At 41.9% G+C, this 19,496-nt stretch overlaps 1 protein-coding gene across 10 annotated transcripts in view; it reads right to left on the bottom strand.

The window, feature by feature from the left end:
* The window catches only part of ACBD4 (acyl-CoA binding domain containing 4), a 30,857-nt gene that overhangs the window by 6,403 nt on the left and 4,958 nt on the right, over positions 1–19,496 (bottom strand). For 7 of the 10 annotated variants that reach the window (XM_042471888.1, XM_042471885.1, XM_042471884.1 and 4 more), the window contains 7 exons: positions 19,281–19,401; positions 18,470–18,554; positions 16,708–16,828; positions 12,208–12,308; positions 10,521–10,659; positions 4,926–5,155; positions 93–146 (listed from right to left, as the gene is read on the bottom strand). In XM_042471888.1, the coding sequence (XP_042327822.1) occupies positions 93–146; positions 4,926–5,155; positions 10,521–10,659; positions 12,208–12,308; positions 16,708–16,828; positions 18,470–18,554; positions 19,281–19,401 (851 nt within the window). The remainder of the gene's footprint in view (positions 1–92; positions 147–4,925; positions 5,156–10,520; positions 10,660–12,207; positions 12,309–16,707; positions 16,829–18,469; positions 18,555–19,280; positions 19,402–19,496) is intronic. The other 3 variants (XM_042471890.1, XM_042471894.1, XM_042471892.1) reach the window with 2 other exon arrangements.

The following is a 19,496-nucleotide window of genomic DNA, read 5'->3' as shown; positions in this document are numbered from 1 at the left end:
ACCAATCCCATGCTCATTTAGATGCCTGGTTGTATCAATGTGCTTAAGGCTTAGGCTGCATTTGGAATACCAGCCACAGTAAAGCACCATACCTTTTCATCATGTGGTATGGTTGGCAGGCAAGGATTCAACGTTGATGTGTGGCCCTGAAAAACAGAAAAATCACGATCAAGATCTTTACATGAGAGAAGGCTTTGCTTTATTCTTACACACACACCGGGTTGGGGGGGGGGGGAATAAACCAACAGACAAAATACTTTTATATGCCCTTTAAATGTCTGCGTGTGCACACACACTCACACAAACTTTTACATTTAAAAAACTGGGTACTTGTCTGTTTTGCATCACATTTAATAACTTTTTATCAGGGTTATTATCCCTGATTGTATGTGTGCCCACCTCTTCACTAATGTTCCCTTTGAGCATGTTTCTTTCTTCTCAACCTTGTTTCTAATTTCCACTCATCTACTTATTTTGCAGTTTCTTATACATCTTCTCAATGTTTTTTGCCCTTGCACAGTTCAGCAGCGTACCAATGCCAGGCAAAGTTATTAATGATAACAAAAGAAAACTTGGTGTAGTGGGCAGGTTCAGGAAGAATGCAGCATGAAGAGCAGAGGTATGCTGGAGGTGATGTTGTGACCCATGGCACAGTTGTCCTGCTAAAGTTAAGCCAGGGTAGCCCTGTGAGATATCTGAGTGGCCAACTAGAAACAACATGTAAGCTACTCTGAGGATACTTTAGTACAGGCATACCTCAAAAACAGGATTTGCTGCATTTATTCTTACTGGGGAATGGGCCTGCCTGCCTCCCACCTAGTTCACAGTGTCTTTGCAGAAAAAACTCATCAGCTAACTGAAACTCAATGGCTTCCTCTCTCCCCCTTATCCAGCAAGCTGTCTCCTTTTTAAAAAAATTCCCAGCATATGTTTAAGTGAATGAAAGTTCATTCTGCTTTAAATTTGAGGGGCTTGGGGTAGAAATGAAGTTAATACTGCAAAAAATACTCCTGAAGGGGAGGAGAGAAATGATACCAAAAGGCAACAGCCTTTACTCGCTGGGAACAACAGCTTCTGTTGCAAACTAGCAAAACCTGTTCTCTTTCACCTCAGTCCTGGAGTGGGTTAGACATGGCTAACAAAGGCAAGGTGGCTACACTTCCAAAGGGCAGTGGCTTCTCCTTTTATGGATGCTTGTATGAACCCTGAACTGATCAGAACAGGAATGGGCAACCTTTGGACCCCCATGTGTTGCTGGACTACTATCGTCTCTATTGACTGGGTTGGCTAGCTCTGAGCCAGTTGCAGGCCAACATCTGGGCAACCACAACTTGCTCACCTCTGAACAAGGATATAAGAGGTATACAGATGATAGCAACTGCCAGGTGGCTGCAGTTGATAGTGGCAAACAGTGCTATAACCTGGGCTCTGCAGCCTAGTCCAGACCTCTGGGCTTCCCCACATGGTTATGTCCCCAACTCAATAACATCATCATTTGGTGGCTTCCCAACTTTTGCACAGCCCCATGCTCCCCCAATTCTAAAAGGCTGTACTGTTTCCCTAAGTCTTAGTTACCAGTACTAAGAGCTTTAAGCTAGAATAGACTAGTATTTGGGGGCATTTTAGTCCTATCCTTTTGCCCCACCCACACTGGAATGTGGGGCACCTGATAACTTATCTGAAATTGTATGCAGCCCACAGACTGAAAGTTTCTCTTCCCTTGCTTTAGGGGGATGTCTTTTTCCAAATAATCTTCACCCTTCAGACCAGGTTATAAAGTCAGGCTTCATAGTTCTTCTTTTTCAGAAGTAACATTGGTTGGAACTGAACAGGGACTTTCTTGCTAGGGTTCCCTTTTTTTTTAAATTACCAATACAGGGGATCTGTCCAGCCCAGTAATGTCTAGACCATGTGTCATTAGAAATAAAATTTCAATGACTGAGAAAGACTCCTGTGAACACAATAAGCCACTGACAGAGCTTGCCTACTGCAACCCTGTAAGACTCAGTAGTCTGGGGTTTGTGTTTTGGGGTTTGCCCCTTTCCAACCAAGAGGGATGCCATAAATAATGACAGCAACCAGAAAAAAGTGAGTTGGTTTTCCTGAGGATGGGCCCTTGTTATTCTTCTGAAGGATTTAAAAATAAGCACCTTTTGAGCAGGGGTGAGCAAGTTGCCCCCCAATATTTATTGGACTACAGCTCCCATCAGACCTTGCCAACACAGCAAGTGGCGAGGAATGATGAGTGTTTCAATCCAGCTACATCCGAAGAGCCACTGTGTGCACCAAACCTGCATTACAGGCTTAAGGATGGTGTGTGTGGCCCAATTTCAATTTAGAAGGCAATGGTTCACCAGGTATCAAAGTTTGGTGGGGAAAACGGCTTATCTCATTTTAAATGTTATGGTGGAGGGGAATTCTGTGGATACAATGGACTGCCAAAAAGACAAATAAAACAGGCCCAAGCCAGAACTCTATCACTAGAGGCCAAAATGACTAAAATGAAGCAACTGCACTTTGGACGTTTCATGAGATGACATGATTCATTGGAAAAGATGCTGCAGTAGAAAAAGAGGCAGTAGAAAAAGAGGAAGACCGCACTACAGATAGGTTTATTCAGTCAAGGAAACCATGGTACTGAGCCCACAAGACCTGAGCAGGACTGTTGATGGCAGGAGCTCCTGCGTTCTCTCATTCATAGAGTTGCCAGAAGTCAAAGCCAACTTGATGGCAAGCAACAATAACTACCCATTTCCTATTATTTTTGTGCCAGCTGATAAGGGCTCTCTTCTATATAAAATGTTTCCCATACTACTGATGCTGCTTTTTAAAACACAATTTACTCTTACTCTAGGTATATTGTAATTGCTTTTGGTTATGAATGTATTTGGCCTTTTTTTTTCATATCATATCTCACAGCTCTCTCCTGAAGATGATTTCATTACAAAGAAATGTTGCAGACCAGTAAGGGAATCAATATATCAGTGTGTAGAATACAAAGCAGTACAGTCTTTACTAAACTGCTCAATTAAGGCAAGCAAATTCAAGCACCTCCCTTCCTAGAAAGGAAGGGGAAAAATCAAAATAATTAAATAAAATCTATTTCACTGCACTCAAAAGATTAATACTTCTATTGTTATAAGTTACAATAAAATGCACTTACTAAATTCCAAACCTATATGAATATGTTTCACTGCCCAATGTGGTGCTCACATTTAATCCCCTCTCTGGGTTACTGTCATCATAAGAAGAAGCAGAGAACTGCACAGACAGGACATACCTTGGTTTGCTCTTCTCTCTTGCCAGTTTTTAACTTATAAGAATATTTCTACCTTAAAAAATATCTCAGATCTTCTTTGTTAGAATTATTGTTTCAGATGTCCATTTTAGGCACATTGTTGGGTAATAACAGAATTATTACTGATTTTCAAGGAAATTTATTTTCATTTATCATAACATTTTATATTTCATAACTTTCTGTGCTTGTTAAAACCTCAAAATTGAAATATACAGTGAAATGGCACATTTAAAGTCCTGAGCTCAAAAACATTATTTTGGGGGACTACACCTTGCAGAATCCCATATCCAGCTCAGTCACATTAAGAGAATTATAGTCCACAAAAGACCTTTTCTGAGTTCTGTCAAAGGGTGCATCTTCACTATAGAAATAATACAGTTTGACACCACTTTACCTGCCATGGCCCTATCCTACAGAATCCTGGGATTTATAATTTTGTGATGAGCCAGCACTCTTTGGCAAAAAAGGTCAAAGACTTTGCAAAACTACAGATCCCAGGATTCCATAGAGTGGAGCAGTATCACTTAAAATAGCATCGCAGTGCATTATTTCTCCTGTTTAGATGCATCCAAACCTAAAGAAAGTACAAACCAGCAGCTAGGTCAAAACTGAAAACAAACTGGCAGTGCAGCCAAACAAAAGTGTTAAATTCACAAAGGGCCAACAGTTTGCCAGAACAGGAAAGGCTTTGCATATTGGTCAAAAATCTGAGATGAGGATAGAAAGAGCTCCCTAGGAATTGATTTTTACAACCTTGGTGCAGCCAATGAACAGCCTCCTCTTTCATTCCTCTTCTATTCCCCCCCTCTCCTGTCCAAAATACCCCAGTTGTTGGTGTCATGGGAAGAAGGTCTTTTTCTGAAGATCATGGGTTCATATCAACAAAAGAGTTCCCTTCACTTTTAGGATGGTCATGCTTCCAATATACAAAAGAGGCAAGTCAGAGAAGTTTCTCAGACAAAGGAAACTGGATGTATAATCCAATGGCAATCTGAATGCAATCATGAGGTTTCATGTTATTGCGTGATAACCCACTACACGCAAATTCGGGCAATGGGAAGTCAGTTCGAACGCAATCATGGGGTTTCATGTTATTGCGTGATAGACTACCACATGCAAATTCGGGCAATGGCATGCTATTTTTGGGCAATGGGAAGCCAGTTTGAACGCAATGCGCATTCACAAAATTGTGCTAAACTAGCGACTTTAAGTGAATGTGTTCTGGCCCCACTTTCTATTCATTCGAATTTAAGAGAAATTCCTCTCATTTGATAAACTCCAGAGGCTCCTATTTTATGTCTCTGACTAACATCTCCATAGCCCAGTGGTGTTCCAACTGCCCTCTTCCAAGAGCCACACCATCACTTCAAATTGAAAATGCCCATCCAGAAAGACATTTCCCACTTTTGGAGAAGAAAAAAATAAGGATTGGGTTGTATGTGTTGCACTTGGTTTTAAAGGAGACCCGCTGTCACTGGAGTCTGTTGAACAGGAACTTCTGTTCCATGTTATACAGTATTTATAAAATGGCATGTTTCCCTTTCACAATGTAGCTTGAAAGCTTTTCTGGTCAAAACAAGTTGTTAAAAATGTATACAACACCCTCTACCCTGAATCAGCAGCATACCTGCAATGCTGCCCATGATTCCAGGTAACTGAGTCTTTCCTTCACGTTCTTCATGTCCTGCTGCAAAGCATGAATGGTGTTTGTCACTTGTAGATCCACTTCCCGCTGTCCCAAGGTACCTGCAGGGCTTCCGCCAAAGACTTCAGGGTTGCTGTTGAGACCTTTCTCAATTGGGTCACTCTGCAGATCTGTAACATGAGACGGAGGTGACAAATGAAATAGGCCTGTAACTGGAAAACATCACAAATATGGCTAAAGGGCAGAGACCTTAGAAGAGAATTGTGCTTAAGTACAATCCTAAAAACTAGCTCATTTCTAAATTCATTCATTAATTCTAAAATCCTAAAAACTAGTTTATTCATAGGATTCAAACCTGTCTGGGCCCTTTCTTGCTACCCAGTTATAATGCTATGATTCCACTTTAAGTGCCAAGGTTCCATCATATCAAACCCTTTGCTAAATTTGCTGTTTAGGGAGGAATATTCATAATTTATAGTTTTTCGAGACAGTGTGGTGTAGTGATTTGAATGTTAATAATAATAATAATAAATTTTATTTATATCCCGCCCTTCCATGGATATGATCAGGGCGGCGTACAAAATATAAAAGCAATAACAATACAACATTAAAATCCAATAATCAGTTAAAAACATTACTACAAAACAGGAACAGGAAAACAATAAAATAGAAAATCACATGGCAGGGGCAAAAAAAGTGGAGAAATTCATCATCAATCCAGGGTCGAGAAAGAAAAAAGGGGAAAGGGGGCAGGAAAATGAATGAACAACTTAAGGTGGGAAGGCCAGACGAAATAGGTATGTTTTTAACTGTTTTTTGAAAACAGCTAATGAGGCGGCGGAGCGAAGCTCTACAGGGAGCTTATTCCAGAGGGGGGGGGGGCAGCGGTAGTAAAAGCCCTCTGTGAGGTCCGAACATGATTGGACCTAGGGACCTCCAACAGATTGGTCCCGGAAGTTCTGAGTGTGCGAGGCGGATTATATGGGGAGAGGCGGTCCTCCAAGTACCCTGGGCCCAGGCCATTTAGGGCTTTATAGGTCAAAACCAACACCTTGTATTGAGCTCGGAAGCGAATAGGCAGCCAGTGAAGATCTTTTAGAATGGGTGTTACATGGTCTGACCTGGAACTGCCAGCGACCAATCTGGCTGCCATATTCTGCACCAATTGCAGCTTCCGGGTTTGGTACAAGGGTTGCCCCATGTAGAGCGCATTGCAGAAATCCAATCGAGAGGTTACCAAAGCATGTACAACAGTTTCTAGGTCCTTTCGGTCCAGGTAGGGACGCAGCTGGCGTATCAGCCGAAGCTGATAACAGGCACTCCTGACCGTCGCGTCCACCTGAGAAGTCAGCTGGAGCGACGAGTCAAGGAGCACTCCCAAGCTGCGCACCGAGTCCTTCAGGGGGAGCGTGACCCCGTTCAGGACCGGGCGACAGATCTCACCACCAGGAACCGGGGAACCTATCACCAGTACTTCCGTTTTCCCTGGATTCACGCTGAGTTTGTTTTCCCTCATCCAGCCCATTACCGACGCCAAGCAGGCATCTAGAGGAGAGATGCCATCCTTAGTTACTGCATCAGTCGGAGACATAGAGAAAATTATCTGGGTGTCATCAGCGTACTGATAACACCGCGCCCCATGTCTCCGGATGATCTCTCCCAGCGGCTTCATGTAAATGTTGAATAGCATAGGGGACAAAATCGCTCCCTGAGGGACACCAGATGTCAGGGCCCTCCTATCGGAGCGACAGTCCCCCAGCTCCACCATCTGGGACCTGCCCGAGAGGTAGGAACGGAACCACTGCAAAGCAGTGCCCCCAATTCCCAACTCCCTCAGGCGACCCAGAAGGATACCGTGGTCAATGGTATCGAAGGCCGCTGAGATGTCCAAAAGTACTAACAGGGACACGCGCCCCCTGTCCATACCCAGACGGAGATCATCAACTAAGGCGACCATGGCAGTCTCAACTCCATAGCCTGCCCGGAAGCCGGTTTGAAATGGGTCCAGAAAATCGGTGTCATCCAAGATCGACTGAAGCTGGAAGGCGACTGCTCTCTCGATCACCTTCCCCAAAAAAGGTAGCAGCGAGATGGGCCTATAATTATTATGAAGCAGGGGGTCTAAGGAGGGCTTCTTTAGCAGGGGTTTAACCACTGCTAATTTTAATTTGGATGGAAACTGACCCTCACTTAGAGATGTATTAATTATGTGGTGCAACATTAGCCGCACCACATCTCCCCCCTGAGCTGTCAACCATGAGGGACAGGGATCAAGAGAGCAGGTCGTCCTCCTAACACTTCGGAGGATCTTGTCCACTTCATCGGTACTAACAAACTCAAAGTGATCCAGTATAACAGGGAGCACGGACGCTTCGGACACCTCTACTACAGGATCTGCACAAAGACAGGCGTCGAGATCAGCCCTTACCCGAGAGATTTTATCCGCAAAGAAGTTGTTAAAATCGTCACAGCAGGCTTTAGATGGCTCTAAAATAGGGCTCAGGGTGGGAGGGAGACGAGTTAGCTCCCTCACAACCCTGAACAGCTCTGCCGGACGCGACTCTGCGGACGCAATACGTGCAGCATAGAAAGAATTCTTTGTAGAATGTTGATCTACAACTCTGAAGACAAGGATTCAAATCCACAATCAGCCATAAAAACCCACTGGGTGAACCTGGGCAAGTCACTTGCTCTATGCCTAAGGGGAAGGCAAACTGAACAAATTTTGCCGAGAAACATCCTTGATAGTTTCACCTTAGGATCTCCATAAGTCAGATATGACTTGAAGGCACACAACAACAGTTTATATTCCTTAGCCAGAGAGGTCTAGTGCTTCACCAAACTACAGACCAAAGTATTCCATAGGTGATAGACATGGCAGTTAAAGATGAATTCCAGTTCTATTAATTATGTAGTCTGAAAGAGTCCCTGGACGTCCCATCTACTCCATTTCTAAAGTTGGTATAATGGAGTAAGGCGGCAGAGAGTGGTTGTAGTTTCCTGGTTACAAGAGAGGAAGGGGAGAGACATACAGATTGGTTTAGGGGCCACTACTGGTTCACTTAATGTTATTGCTTTACTTCAGTCTGCCTCCCACTCCAAGAATGCCATGCACATTGCATAAACAGCAAGGATTTCTAATATAGCAGAACAAATTACAAGTAAAACTTAATTTCTAAAATGAGAGGCGCTGGAGCTTAAGTCTGACTGCAAACAAAGCCCTCCCACTTTAAAAATCCTTGCCTCCAGTCCCTAAGGTTTGATTTATCGCCAGCATTGGAAAATCATTTTCTTTGCATGCAGAGAATTCCAGGTTCCTTGCATGCCATCTCCATTTAATTTGTCTCTGCCTGACATTCCAGATGTGGGCATATTTTGGTCTGGTAGTGTAAGGCAGTGTCCTATTTTCATTTGCACAAGGGCTACTCTTTTTTTCATTCCCCCACATTTCTTCACTTCCTTTTTCCCTCTTAGACATGAGGAATTACTAAATCACTAAAAGGACTGTGATAAGAATTGCACACCTTGTCTCAAGGATATTCAGCAGAATGAAGAGGCGATCTCAGATAGCAGATACTGAAGGGCAACCTCCTGACTGCTTCTTTTGAGCTACCCATTCTACAGGACAAATGTGGGTAGGCTATACAAACTATCCTGCCCCTTCAACTAGTTTATCTCCAGTGTGAGGGGTACAATCTCCTAACCATCTTTACATTAAAATTCAGTGCCTCAGCTCACACAGCAAAATGACTTTTGGTAGCTCTGCTTTAGATTGCTCTCTCTTCTGTAGTTGTGGGTTTTATTTAATAAAGCCTCTCTCATATTCCAGGTCTAATTTGTTGTTGTTGTGTGCCTTGACGTTGTTTCCAACTTACAGCAACCCTAAGGTGAACCTATCATAATGTTTTCTTGGCAATATTTGTTCAGAGGAGGTTAGCCAATGCCTTCCCATGAGGCTGAGAGCATGTGACTTACCCAAGGTCACCTGGTGGGGGTTTCATGGCTGAGTTGGGAACTGAACCTGGGAACAGAGCCATAATTCAACACTTAAACCACTACACCACGGTCACTGTGTTTCCTTATCAGATAAAAAGGGGTCTGCGTCAGGCATCATATAACCCTTGAAGAAAACAAGGCTCGACTGAAACCAAGAAGCAGAGAGATGGCATGGAGGTGGGAAGAAGTCCTATCTTCACAAGTGGTTTACTCATTAACCTCTCTCAAGGACAAGAGCCTGAGCAGATCGGAAGAACGTTCTACTATCACAGGGGGTTCTTCTGCTGGTGGAGGGAAAATCAAAGGGAGTTTCTGCTTGTATCAGTCAATTCATAGCTCAGAGGGCCAAGCCAGCAATGAAGTAGGGGTTGGGATGCCACCACTTATTTCCAACAATTATGTTTTGAGTAACAACATTTGGACCAAGGATTGCACCCAGTAATATGGAATAAATACAGAAGCAGAGGTATTCATTATAATTATCTCCGTATCCTCCAAAGAGAATCCAAAAAGGCAGCTGTGCCGATGTCTCTGCATGTTTTATTAATTCCTTATCTGTCGTACTTGTATTCCACTTGATATAATGCAATCTTTTTACACTCCCAAATACTTTGCATTACAACAGGGAACACTCACAAGAATATATTGTGGCTAGTAAATCACACTCCTCCCCTCCCTTCTAATCCTGTGAAGATTTCAACAAAGTTCAGATCAAATAAGAAAGCCAGAGTGGAAGTGGCAAATGACACCATTGAGTGATCTACACTAAAAATAATGCAGTTTGACACCACTTTAAGTGTCATGGCTCCATCCTATGGAATCCTGGGACTTGTGGTTTTACATGGTCTTTACCCTTCTTTGCCAAAGAAGCATGGGCAAGCCTAATCTTTCTTTTTGATGTGTTATTTGCTAACCCCTTAATTCAAATATAAACCCCAGTGCTAATATGCGGGCCAAAGTGTTACAGTCCGGAACACTCTTCTGTGTCATATACAGTTGAGCTATCCTAGTCCAGGGCTCTTTCCACAAACCATTTTAGCCTTGGTATAATTCCAGAGCTTGGAAAGGTTACTTCTTTTGGATTTCTTCTCCCAAAATTCACCAACCAGCGTGACAGAGTGGCACAATACTAATCACTTTTCAAAGACTGTAATGTGTGGACTGGATTAATGAGCTCTAGATTCTGCTAGTCTTACAGACCTGGGCAAAGACTCTGGAGAAAAGGTTTGACAGAATGTTGTAATATCCTTCATTGCTCCTATCTAACTACTCCATATTTAACCTTTCCTGCCTGCTTTTCCCACTGCCTACCTCTCTTCTGAAAAGGTTGAATCTATAATGGAAGCAACAGTCCAGACAACTTGAGAGATCTGTCCTTCTTGTTTTCTAAAAGGTATTTGTTTTCTATCAAATCTTGGTATCTTGTTTCATTCAGTTAATTACACTGAGGCTTGTTTACACTTGCAGATGAAATAGGGCTTTTCACTGCCAATAGTATATGCCACAGCAGCTGAGGGCCTGCTCCAGACCTGTTTTGCATGTGAGAGCTCATATTTCAGAGGCAAACATTTAGCTCCACACCTGTGGTAGCACCTTGGTAAAGCTTTCCTTCCCTGGCGGATAATGGTGCATGCTCTGAAGGCATATGGTGGCTTTTCTCTTCAGCAACTCTTTGAGGACTGTTGAGGGGGAGGCTCTGCTTCACTGATAGCCTCCTTGGCTTGGAGGAGGAAAAAAGGAAGAGTTTTGAGTCAGGCATACTTATACTGTAGTACAGTTTTTATTTTTATCAGTTTCATAATACTTTTTTAAAACAATCTTCATTGCATTTTTAAAGTATGATAAATATGGTTACAAACAGAAAACAAACAAACAAAAATACATGAGATGCACATGGACATTTACATTAATATAAGCTGACCATGTTGCCAAAAATATGCTAAACTGATGTCTACAAAATATATGTTGAGGCATAAGCTAAAGAGTAAGATCTTCTGACCAATTAACAGTGAGTGATAAATGTTTGTCATTCCAGCTTTGGAGAGTGTCTTTTTGCAATAGTAAAAGCACACAAAATCCAAGCACACTGACCCTCAATTAAATTCAAAATCACAGGAATGTGTTTAAAAAGAACATGTGCACTGTTGTAATATATCTAACCAAAAACAAGTAATCATTGAACATGCCCACATCCCAAGCTGCAATGGTGCATTATCTGCACTGTATTGCCAGTGTTTAATTGAAACAGACAGTTTCTTTCTAAAAAGGCATAAATGTTTCCAATATGTTTGAAATACCAATTTTTTACTGGACTAGATGTAGTTTTAAGTCTACAGAGGTTTTAGATACTGAAGCCAGGGTAGTTTTCCATCAATTCATTTGCAAAGACCAATCTAACTCTGAGTTCCACTAAATTCTAACATAATTAACATCAACTGTATTGCCTTTTGACTGTTATAAACTAGACTTGTTGGTTTCAGTTTCTCTGAGGGTGTGATTAATGTTTCCAACACAATGGGACTGGGAGAGCCACTCAAAGCTAATGGTTCATATATAGATATCAAAACATTTTGTACTTGTAAATATTGCTATAGTGTACTGAAATGAATTGAAAAAGGCAAAAATACTTGACGTATTAACTGATCCAAAATGCAGATCTGCTGTTTGCAATTTCTAGTAAGTTTTCAAATTTCATCTTGCTTAGGTTAATGAGTTTGTATAATAACTTCATCCGCAATCTGCTCTGTTGTTGCCCACCTTGTCTTCAAACACCTAAATCAATTTTAGAAAACATTGTTGCAAATTTTACTTTGATTAGGATTATGAATTTGTTTAGCTCAGTGGTTCCCAAACTTTGGTCTTCTAGATGCTTTGAACTTCAGTTCCCAGAATTTCTGACTGTTGGCTAAGTGAACTGGGGGTCTGGGAGCTGAAGTCCAAAACACCTTGAGGACCAAAGTTTGGGAATCACTGGTTACCTAGTCTCTTGAATGAAATTCTGGATTAGTTTAGCAGCCCACAGCATGCAAAACTCAGCTTAAAGCAAGATCGTCTTATTTCACATGCTCTGGGAGCCTTTATATGAAAATAAATTACTTTTGAAGGAATCTGTTCATAGCAAAAGCAGACATTCAGTGCATTAGATTCTATCTTTTTAAGTAGTTAACTTCAGTGCAATCGAATGTGCCTAAACTGGCAAACATGTCCTTTAGTGAGAGGTCAGGTATTTATTACTGAGTGCTAAATTGTCCCACTCCCATCTCATTACCTGTTCAGGCTCTACCTGTTCCAGACTATCACAGAACACCTCACTCTCAGAATCACTGGTCACTTGGTTGCTCTTGATAGCTTTGTCCATATGTCCTGGCCCTGAAATATAAAAAAGGCTAAGGAATGGAGAACAATGGTACAAACACTGTGCAAACAGGAGAGAGAGCACATTTGTGTAAGTGCTCACAGCTTGTAAATCTTGCCATATCTGAAAATCTAAACCTGGGAAATTTTAGGTTCCTTCTTAAAGGAGTCCACATCTATTGTTCATAATATTTGTCCAAGATATTTGTTAATTCTGAGGGCCAAAAAGTATTGAATTGGGCACCCTCAACAAAACTGGATTGCAAGATCTCTGATGTGAGTTGTGTAACAATTCACATTTATGAACAATTTTATCATGTCTGCAGAAGAGAAGATGGGAATACATAAAGGTCTCTTTGATCACCCTGTTCAGGTTATGTGCATTTTATTAAGAGCGAAGAATCAATGAAACAGTGACCTTGCTCAGAAGATAAAATATCAGGTTCAAGGATATTTTAAGAAAGATATAGACCACTTGGAGTGAGTTTGCAAAACAGTAACAAAGAGGATAAAAAGTTATGAAAAACAAAACTTATGGGCAGAGGTTGAAGGAGATGGACATGTTCAGCTTGGTGAAGAGAAGACTGACATGTGTGACATGATCACACTTTTTAAATACTCTTTTGGAAGAGGGAGGGAGTCTTCCCTCATTCCTTAGTCATCTCTTGCTCTGAACAGGAATGCTAGTAGGCTTGGACCAGGCACTCAATAGATTCCTAAATGCTTATAGCTTATCTTAAGAAAACCCACCCAACTAGTGTCCCTGAGTTGCACTCTATTTTTTTTTTTGTCATAATGGTTAATGTGGTTACCTTTTTCCATTAGAAATGAACTGTAAAGTGCAACACTTGGGGATATTTGCAATGTCGATAAAATTTGAATTCCATCTGAACACTAGGTAATTCAACCTCCACTGAGAGTGATCACACTGCACACACTCTACCTGCCATATTATGAGCACTTTGACAGATGTAGCAGCAAAGTGGGGAGAGCAGTGGGAAGGGGGGTAGAGAAGAGAGAGAGAGAGAGAGAGAGAGAAGGAATTTATTTACTGGTGAATGTGGGAAGATTTCAGCAGGTCCATTTAAAGAGCCATTATGGAGAGGCTGACATGTAGGCCCAATGTAACATAAAAAAGGTATATATTTTTCAGGTTTGCTCACATGTGCCTTATGATGTTAATTGTCTCCTATTAATATCTATGGCTATCTTTTGAGGCCATATTTTCATTTTATTTCCAGTTAACACATGAGAGCAGCATGTCTTACAATTTCCTAGTCACAAGGCAAATAATGATACCCAAAGTGGGCATCACTTTTTAGATCTCAAGAATTCCAAGGCAGTAAGAGGAGGGTTACCACAAAGTAGGACAATCACTGATAACTTTGCAAAGTACTCTTTATCCTCTCTCCAAAAACAGACAGCAACAGAGATAGCTGGCCAGACTCTGTTCCTCACGGTTCACTTTGCCTCCTCAATCCTGCTTCCCCATGCCTTGGAACATGGAGGAATGAGCTCCTAAGATAAATTGAGGTCCTACATTCTAGGGCTGCTCACAGAGCATCAGGAGAAGGGTACAGCTACTGAAATCTATGGCCTGTTACAGACTGCCAAAATAAAGCTGCTTCGGGTCTCTTTGGAGGTATGCTATTTAAATGATGCAGAGTCTGGAAGTCGCGCCAAAGCCACACTCCATTCCTAAGTACTGGAGTGCAGCTTTGGTGCAGCTTCCGGATTCTTAGGATGCATGCATCATTTAAACAGCATACCTCCAAAGAGACCCGAAGCAGCTTTATTTTGGCAGTCTGTAACAGGCCTTTGACTGTTTCCTAAAAATAGTCTGACTGTGAGGCATGCTTTTCTTCTCTTTCCCTCCACTAAAACGAGAGGTCCACTTGTTTTAGATATTAAAATGCTTTTGCTTTTAGAATATGTACAAAACTGAAGTGCCTGATTTCAACGGACCTCACTTGCTGTATTTCTCAAATCCTGCATTAGGAATAAGACAGAGATAAATTACCCATCCCCAGTGAAAGCAGCTTAGATTAATGGAAGATCAGTGAAACATTCCAAGACACATATGGCAGCCTTCACTGTAGATGTGTGGGCATTATAAAACTTATATTTTATTGTTCATATTTTTATTATTCTTATATTTCTATTGTATTACTTTTACTGATGTAATCCCACCTCGATCCACAGAGAAAGGCAGGAAATATAAATACATTTTTTATTATTATTATTATTGTTATTATGAACTCAGAGAAAACTTTAATTTCTTTCTCATGGCACTACAAAGAGTGGCATACAGTTTAGAAGCTAGTTGTCTACCCTTTGAGCAATTGCTAGAGCTTGCCTGGCCTCTGTCCAAGTCAAGCTGGCCTGCCCTTTGCACAAACAGGTGCAAACTATCATCAGGGGCATGCATGTGAGAGCCAGCAGAAGGAACAGGCTAAGCACACGTCACTCCTGGACTTTTACTCTGTGTGTGTGTATGTACGTGAGAATGAGAGATACACAGTGACTGTCACTCTCTGCTGCCTGGGGAGAAGAGGAATGCAATCACAGATAGAGAGGAGCTACCTCTGCCTCCCACGGTTTTCTTTTTCTCTTCCTTAATCAATGATTGGACTTTGCAGTCAATGAACACGATAAGAAAAGACCTGAAGTTCAAGAAAAATTGGAACAGGAGGAGGCTTTTCAGCTAAGCAATAACCCAGCTTTGAGGATGTTTGCTATGCTCCTGGCAAGTGTTATATTAGGTTCTGTACAAAGGATCCAAGCCAGCAAAGATGGCTTGAGGTAAGATGTGGCTTGGGCGCCCCTCAGCCAACAGGATTTGGGTGCCATGAGAAAGCATCAGGCAGAGAGTGCCAATGCCTAGGGTGATGTTTAATAGGAAAATCTTTTGCACATGCCTCACTGAAATGAATTGGAGTCAGGCTCAATATGAGCACAGTGAGTCCATGCACAGAAGAGGACAGGAGCCCTGAACTTTTAATAGTGGTGCAAAAGAGAGCATTACAGCATCACATAGCAAGTTGTATCTAATAAAATACCCTCCTTTAAAGAGCTCTTATAGGCTCTTATCTGTCCTCTATCATTACGCTTTGCCACCTAGGGCAACTACCAGGGTTGGACCATTGGCATTGATGCTTGTCTTGGAATCCCTCCCTATACCTGCTGGTCAGGTGTGCAAACCACTATTTTAAATTTCCCACAATCCCCCACACATATTGTCACTCTGTGAGGAAACAGTGGTTTCTAGCAGCAGCAGAAGACAGAAAGCAGCAGATGGGGTTCATCAAAACAGACGGGTGTTCATCAAAAGTCCTTCTGAATTCTGGCCCTAATAGCAGCTGTAGAAATGCTCTGCAGTCTCTGTTTGTAACTGTCAGTGAAAAGCCCCACGAGGGCTTTTGACTGACATTGCTGTGAATATGAGAGATAAAATTGGGAGAAATGCCAATCTTCTTCTTGGGAAATCAGATCAAAGATGCTCTGCAGGAGGGCTGTGCACACCAAGATTTTGGAATGAAATGAAAAAAGGGAGGAGAAGCTCCTACTCAGAAAAGTTACTTTTTGTACTACAAATCCCAGCATTCCCAGCCTACATGGCCCATATGGCTAGGGATTCTGGGACGTGTCATTTATAGGTAATGTTGCAAACTCTGCTCTCAGTTTGCAGTCCAGGTCTCTTCTACTCTCCCAACATCCTTCTTTCCAGAAATGTCCACAAAGAAAGATTGAGGGGGAAATTAAACAAAGAAACCCAACACATGCTGAATGGCAAATCTTTCCTTTTTTTTCTATTCTGCCTCTCTCTGCCAACAAAAATCTTGAAGGTTAAGAGGTGAGGGTTGCCTTCTTTGCCAAAATCCCAAACATGTCCAAGCAGGTTAGACCACTCTACTCCAAGATGATGAACGCAAATTGCCACCTTCACAATTCCAGGGAGGGACGCACTGCAGACTAAGGATACTTGGTGGCAGTGACCTGAAAAAAGGTCATTCCCTTGAAACTCCTTTGCCTAGAGGACCAAAGCACCATATCCAAACATGTCTGACAGGCTCCATAAACCTCCCAGAAATAAGCACTTTACAGGTCAGGAGAGACTGTGTGTAAGAGGTGCTAGAAAGGCAGCAGGATTGTAGGTTATGGTGCTAAACTGACTTCCCCACAGTGATATGAAAACCAGAGCCAGGAAAAATCACCTTCAGGCTATAGTTCCCAGAATAGTTACAACAACTATGCTTACTGGGGAATTCTGGGAGATATAGTCCAAAAAAACTATCTTCTCCAAGATTTGGACAACAAACCCAACTGAAAAAACCTAGACAGTGACCTTCCACTACATTACAGCTGAAAAGTTTGGTTGGTATAGCCACCCCACCTTTGCTAACAAGGGGCCTACCTGCTTTCTTCTGGAAGAAGGAGTCTGGAGGCCTGGGCATGTCATGGATTACTTCATAGAGGTGTTCAAAGTAGACAAACATGTTCTCCGACGATTCATCCAGCGGCACTGTGTTGATGACCTGCCAGAAAGTCCTAGAAGGGATCCCAGGCGGCACAAGACCATACGCTGGGACCCCAGTGAATGGTCTGGGAGCACCTGAAGCTGTAGCATTGTTGAAGCAAAGAAGGTCTAAAGCTGAACTGTCCCCTGGACAGGAAGCCATTGAGAACCCTACATAAGCAGCCCTGAGCTTTGCAAAAGAAGAGTCCCTAACTCAGACATCTAATTTTACTGAGTTAGGACATCTCTGGAATAGGAGCACCTTCTTCCTGTCTCACAATTGTAACCCGAAAGATTACTTTTTGGGACAACATCTCCCAGACTACCCACTTCAGAATAGCCACTAGCAGTGTGGACCAGCAAATTCTGGGAGGTGTAGTCCAAAGAAGTAACTTTGGCAAGCTATGTAGAAGACTACATTTTACCCTCCCCCCCTACAAGCCTTCTAATATTTATGTATTTCATTTATTTATTTATTTATTTATTTATTTATTTATTTTGCAAGCAAGCCATATGACAGGTGGATGGGTTACCCATAAAGTTGGGAGAAAAAGCAGTAAGCTTCTGTAATTACAATGTCTTGACTGGAGGCCATGAAGGAAGCTCCACCACAGCCATACAGATATGTGGCCCTCCAGGTATTGCTGGACTATAGTTCCCCGTGTCTTTGTCAGCAGAGCCAACGAAAAGGGATATGAAAGCTGCAGTCCAACAACATTTGGAGGTAATTACTTATTGCTTGATCCAGATGTTGGACTGCAGCTCCCATCATTTGTGAGCAGTAGAGTATTTAACATTGATGTTCCAAATCTTTTACCACAACTGTGAAATACAAAGTCGAGCAGTGCAAACTGGGTGCAAGAATTCTGAAGCACAGATATCTAACATAAATCTGCCTGCATTTCTCAATTTCTACATTTCCTAATTTGGATTTTCCCTTCAACACCTACAGTTATCTATGGGTTTTTTTTTATTATTTTTAGATGATTTTAAAACCCTGAAGGTATAACATCCTGGCCCTGGCAATCTTTATCAACATGACTTAAAATTCAGAGATGTTGTTTTGCTTCTTTTAAAATGTGCCTCAATTACTTTGAATGATAAACATTCGACATCTTTCCAGTTGGTTCAAAACGTCATTACAGTTCCATTCAAAACCTAAGGATCCCCTCAAATATCAACTCCCTCATTTTCCTCACATGTGAATTCCCTGAGATGTAAATCCTTTATTGAAATGCCCTCCACCACCAACTCACATAGATTCATTCATGCTAAAGCTCAGAGATGGCTTCCTTGACATTTACCTCTCCTGCCAGCTATACATTCTATACTAAGATTCATTGCTGCATTGTGGCCCATCCACCTTCGTAATTTTTGGGCAAATGTCACCTAAAAATCCGCCAAATCAACTAAAAACTGGCTGCAAATATAGCGGTTTATTTTCTCCACCTACCAACACCCCAAAACAAAACAAAACAAAAAATGCCCTCTAAATCAGCCAAAATGGCAGCCAAAGGTGATGCAAATTTGTTTCTGATGTATACACTGAGATGGGGGGCACTGGGGCAAAAACTGGCCCCCATCACTTCTGCAGTGGTCCCCCCCCCCACAGCAACCCACCCAGGTAATCCCATAAATAGGGCCTGCATGAGGCAGGTACCTTCTGGGCTGCCTTCTTCATCTCTCCAACGTAAGCAGCCATAGCTTCCTCTTTGGTCATCTTTCCTAATCTATTCCATGCATCCCTGTCAAAACACAAAAGTAACAGCTTAATTGGGTATTTTTAAAAAATTCCTGACCAAGCCAGCAATTCCAGTTCTCCCTGACTTTGCCATTCTGCATTTTGCACGGTGGTCAGTTGGTTACTCACAGATGAGTACACAGTCCTCTGCACATATTGTCTTATTTTTACTTCTTATTACTTTAGAATAGTTAAGAGGCCATATTCCATACATTCAGAACAGCACATGGTACAACAGTGTAAATACAACAGGCTGGATTTAGACTCAGTCACTGTTCAGAAGTAACTTAAGTCCCAATAATTTCAGTGGGCCTGCTGAAGCTTGACTAAATCTTGTTGTTGTCATGTGCCTTCAAGTAATTTCTGAAATTATAGCAAGATTCTTCTTGGCAAGATTTGTTCAGAGGAGGTTTGCCATGGCCTTCTTCTGAGGCTGAGAGTGTGTCACTTGCCCAAGGTCACCCACTGGGTTTCCATAGCTGAGAAGGGATTTGAACCCTGGTCTCCAATGCCTAAACTGTTGCACCATGCTGGCTCTCTCAAGTAGTTCTCAAATATTCTTACTATTACTATTCTTACTATTCTACAACAATTTAAAAGTGTTTGGACAAATAAATATGATATGTAACTTCAGTTTCAAATGTTAAAGAAGTGTACCTCAGCCACCAGAATTTTATTGTTGAGGGTGTTCTGAACAGCGGTGAAAGAAGCTTTTACTGTGGTTTCTTACCATTTATACCTGCCGATAGGATCCCAAAACCCAGGTCTAGGGATCTGGCACTGACCCACAGTTGCTTGCTTATAGTAACTGTAGAAACGTAGCTTTTCTTCATAAGATGGAGAATAGGAACCTGTGAGGGAAGGGAGAAGTGGTTAAAAACACACACACATACACAGGGATTTAAAAAAAAATAGTATAGTTTCCAGCATCATAAATTTTCAAGAC

Source organism: Sceloporus undulatus, chromosome 6 (assembly GCF_019175285.1).
Source record: "Sceloporus undulatus isolate JIND9_A2432 ecotype Alabama chromosome 6, SceUnd_v1.1, whole genome shotgun sequence".
NCBI lineage: Eukaryota > Metazoa > Chordata > Lepidosauria > Squamata > Phrynosomatidae > Sceloporus > Sceloporus undulatus.
The sequence above is the reverse complement of the archived record's forward strand: the minus strand, read 5'-3'. Positions and strand labels throughout refer to the sequence as shown.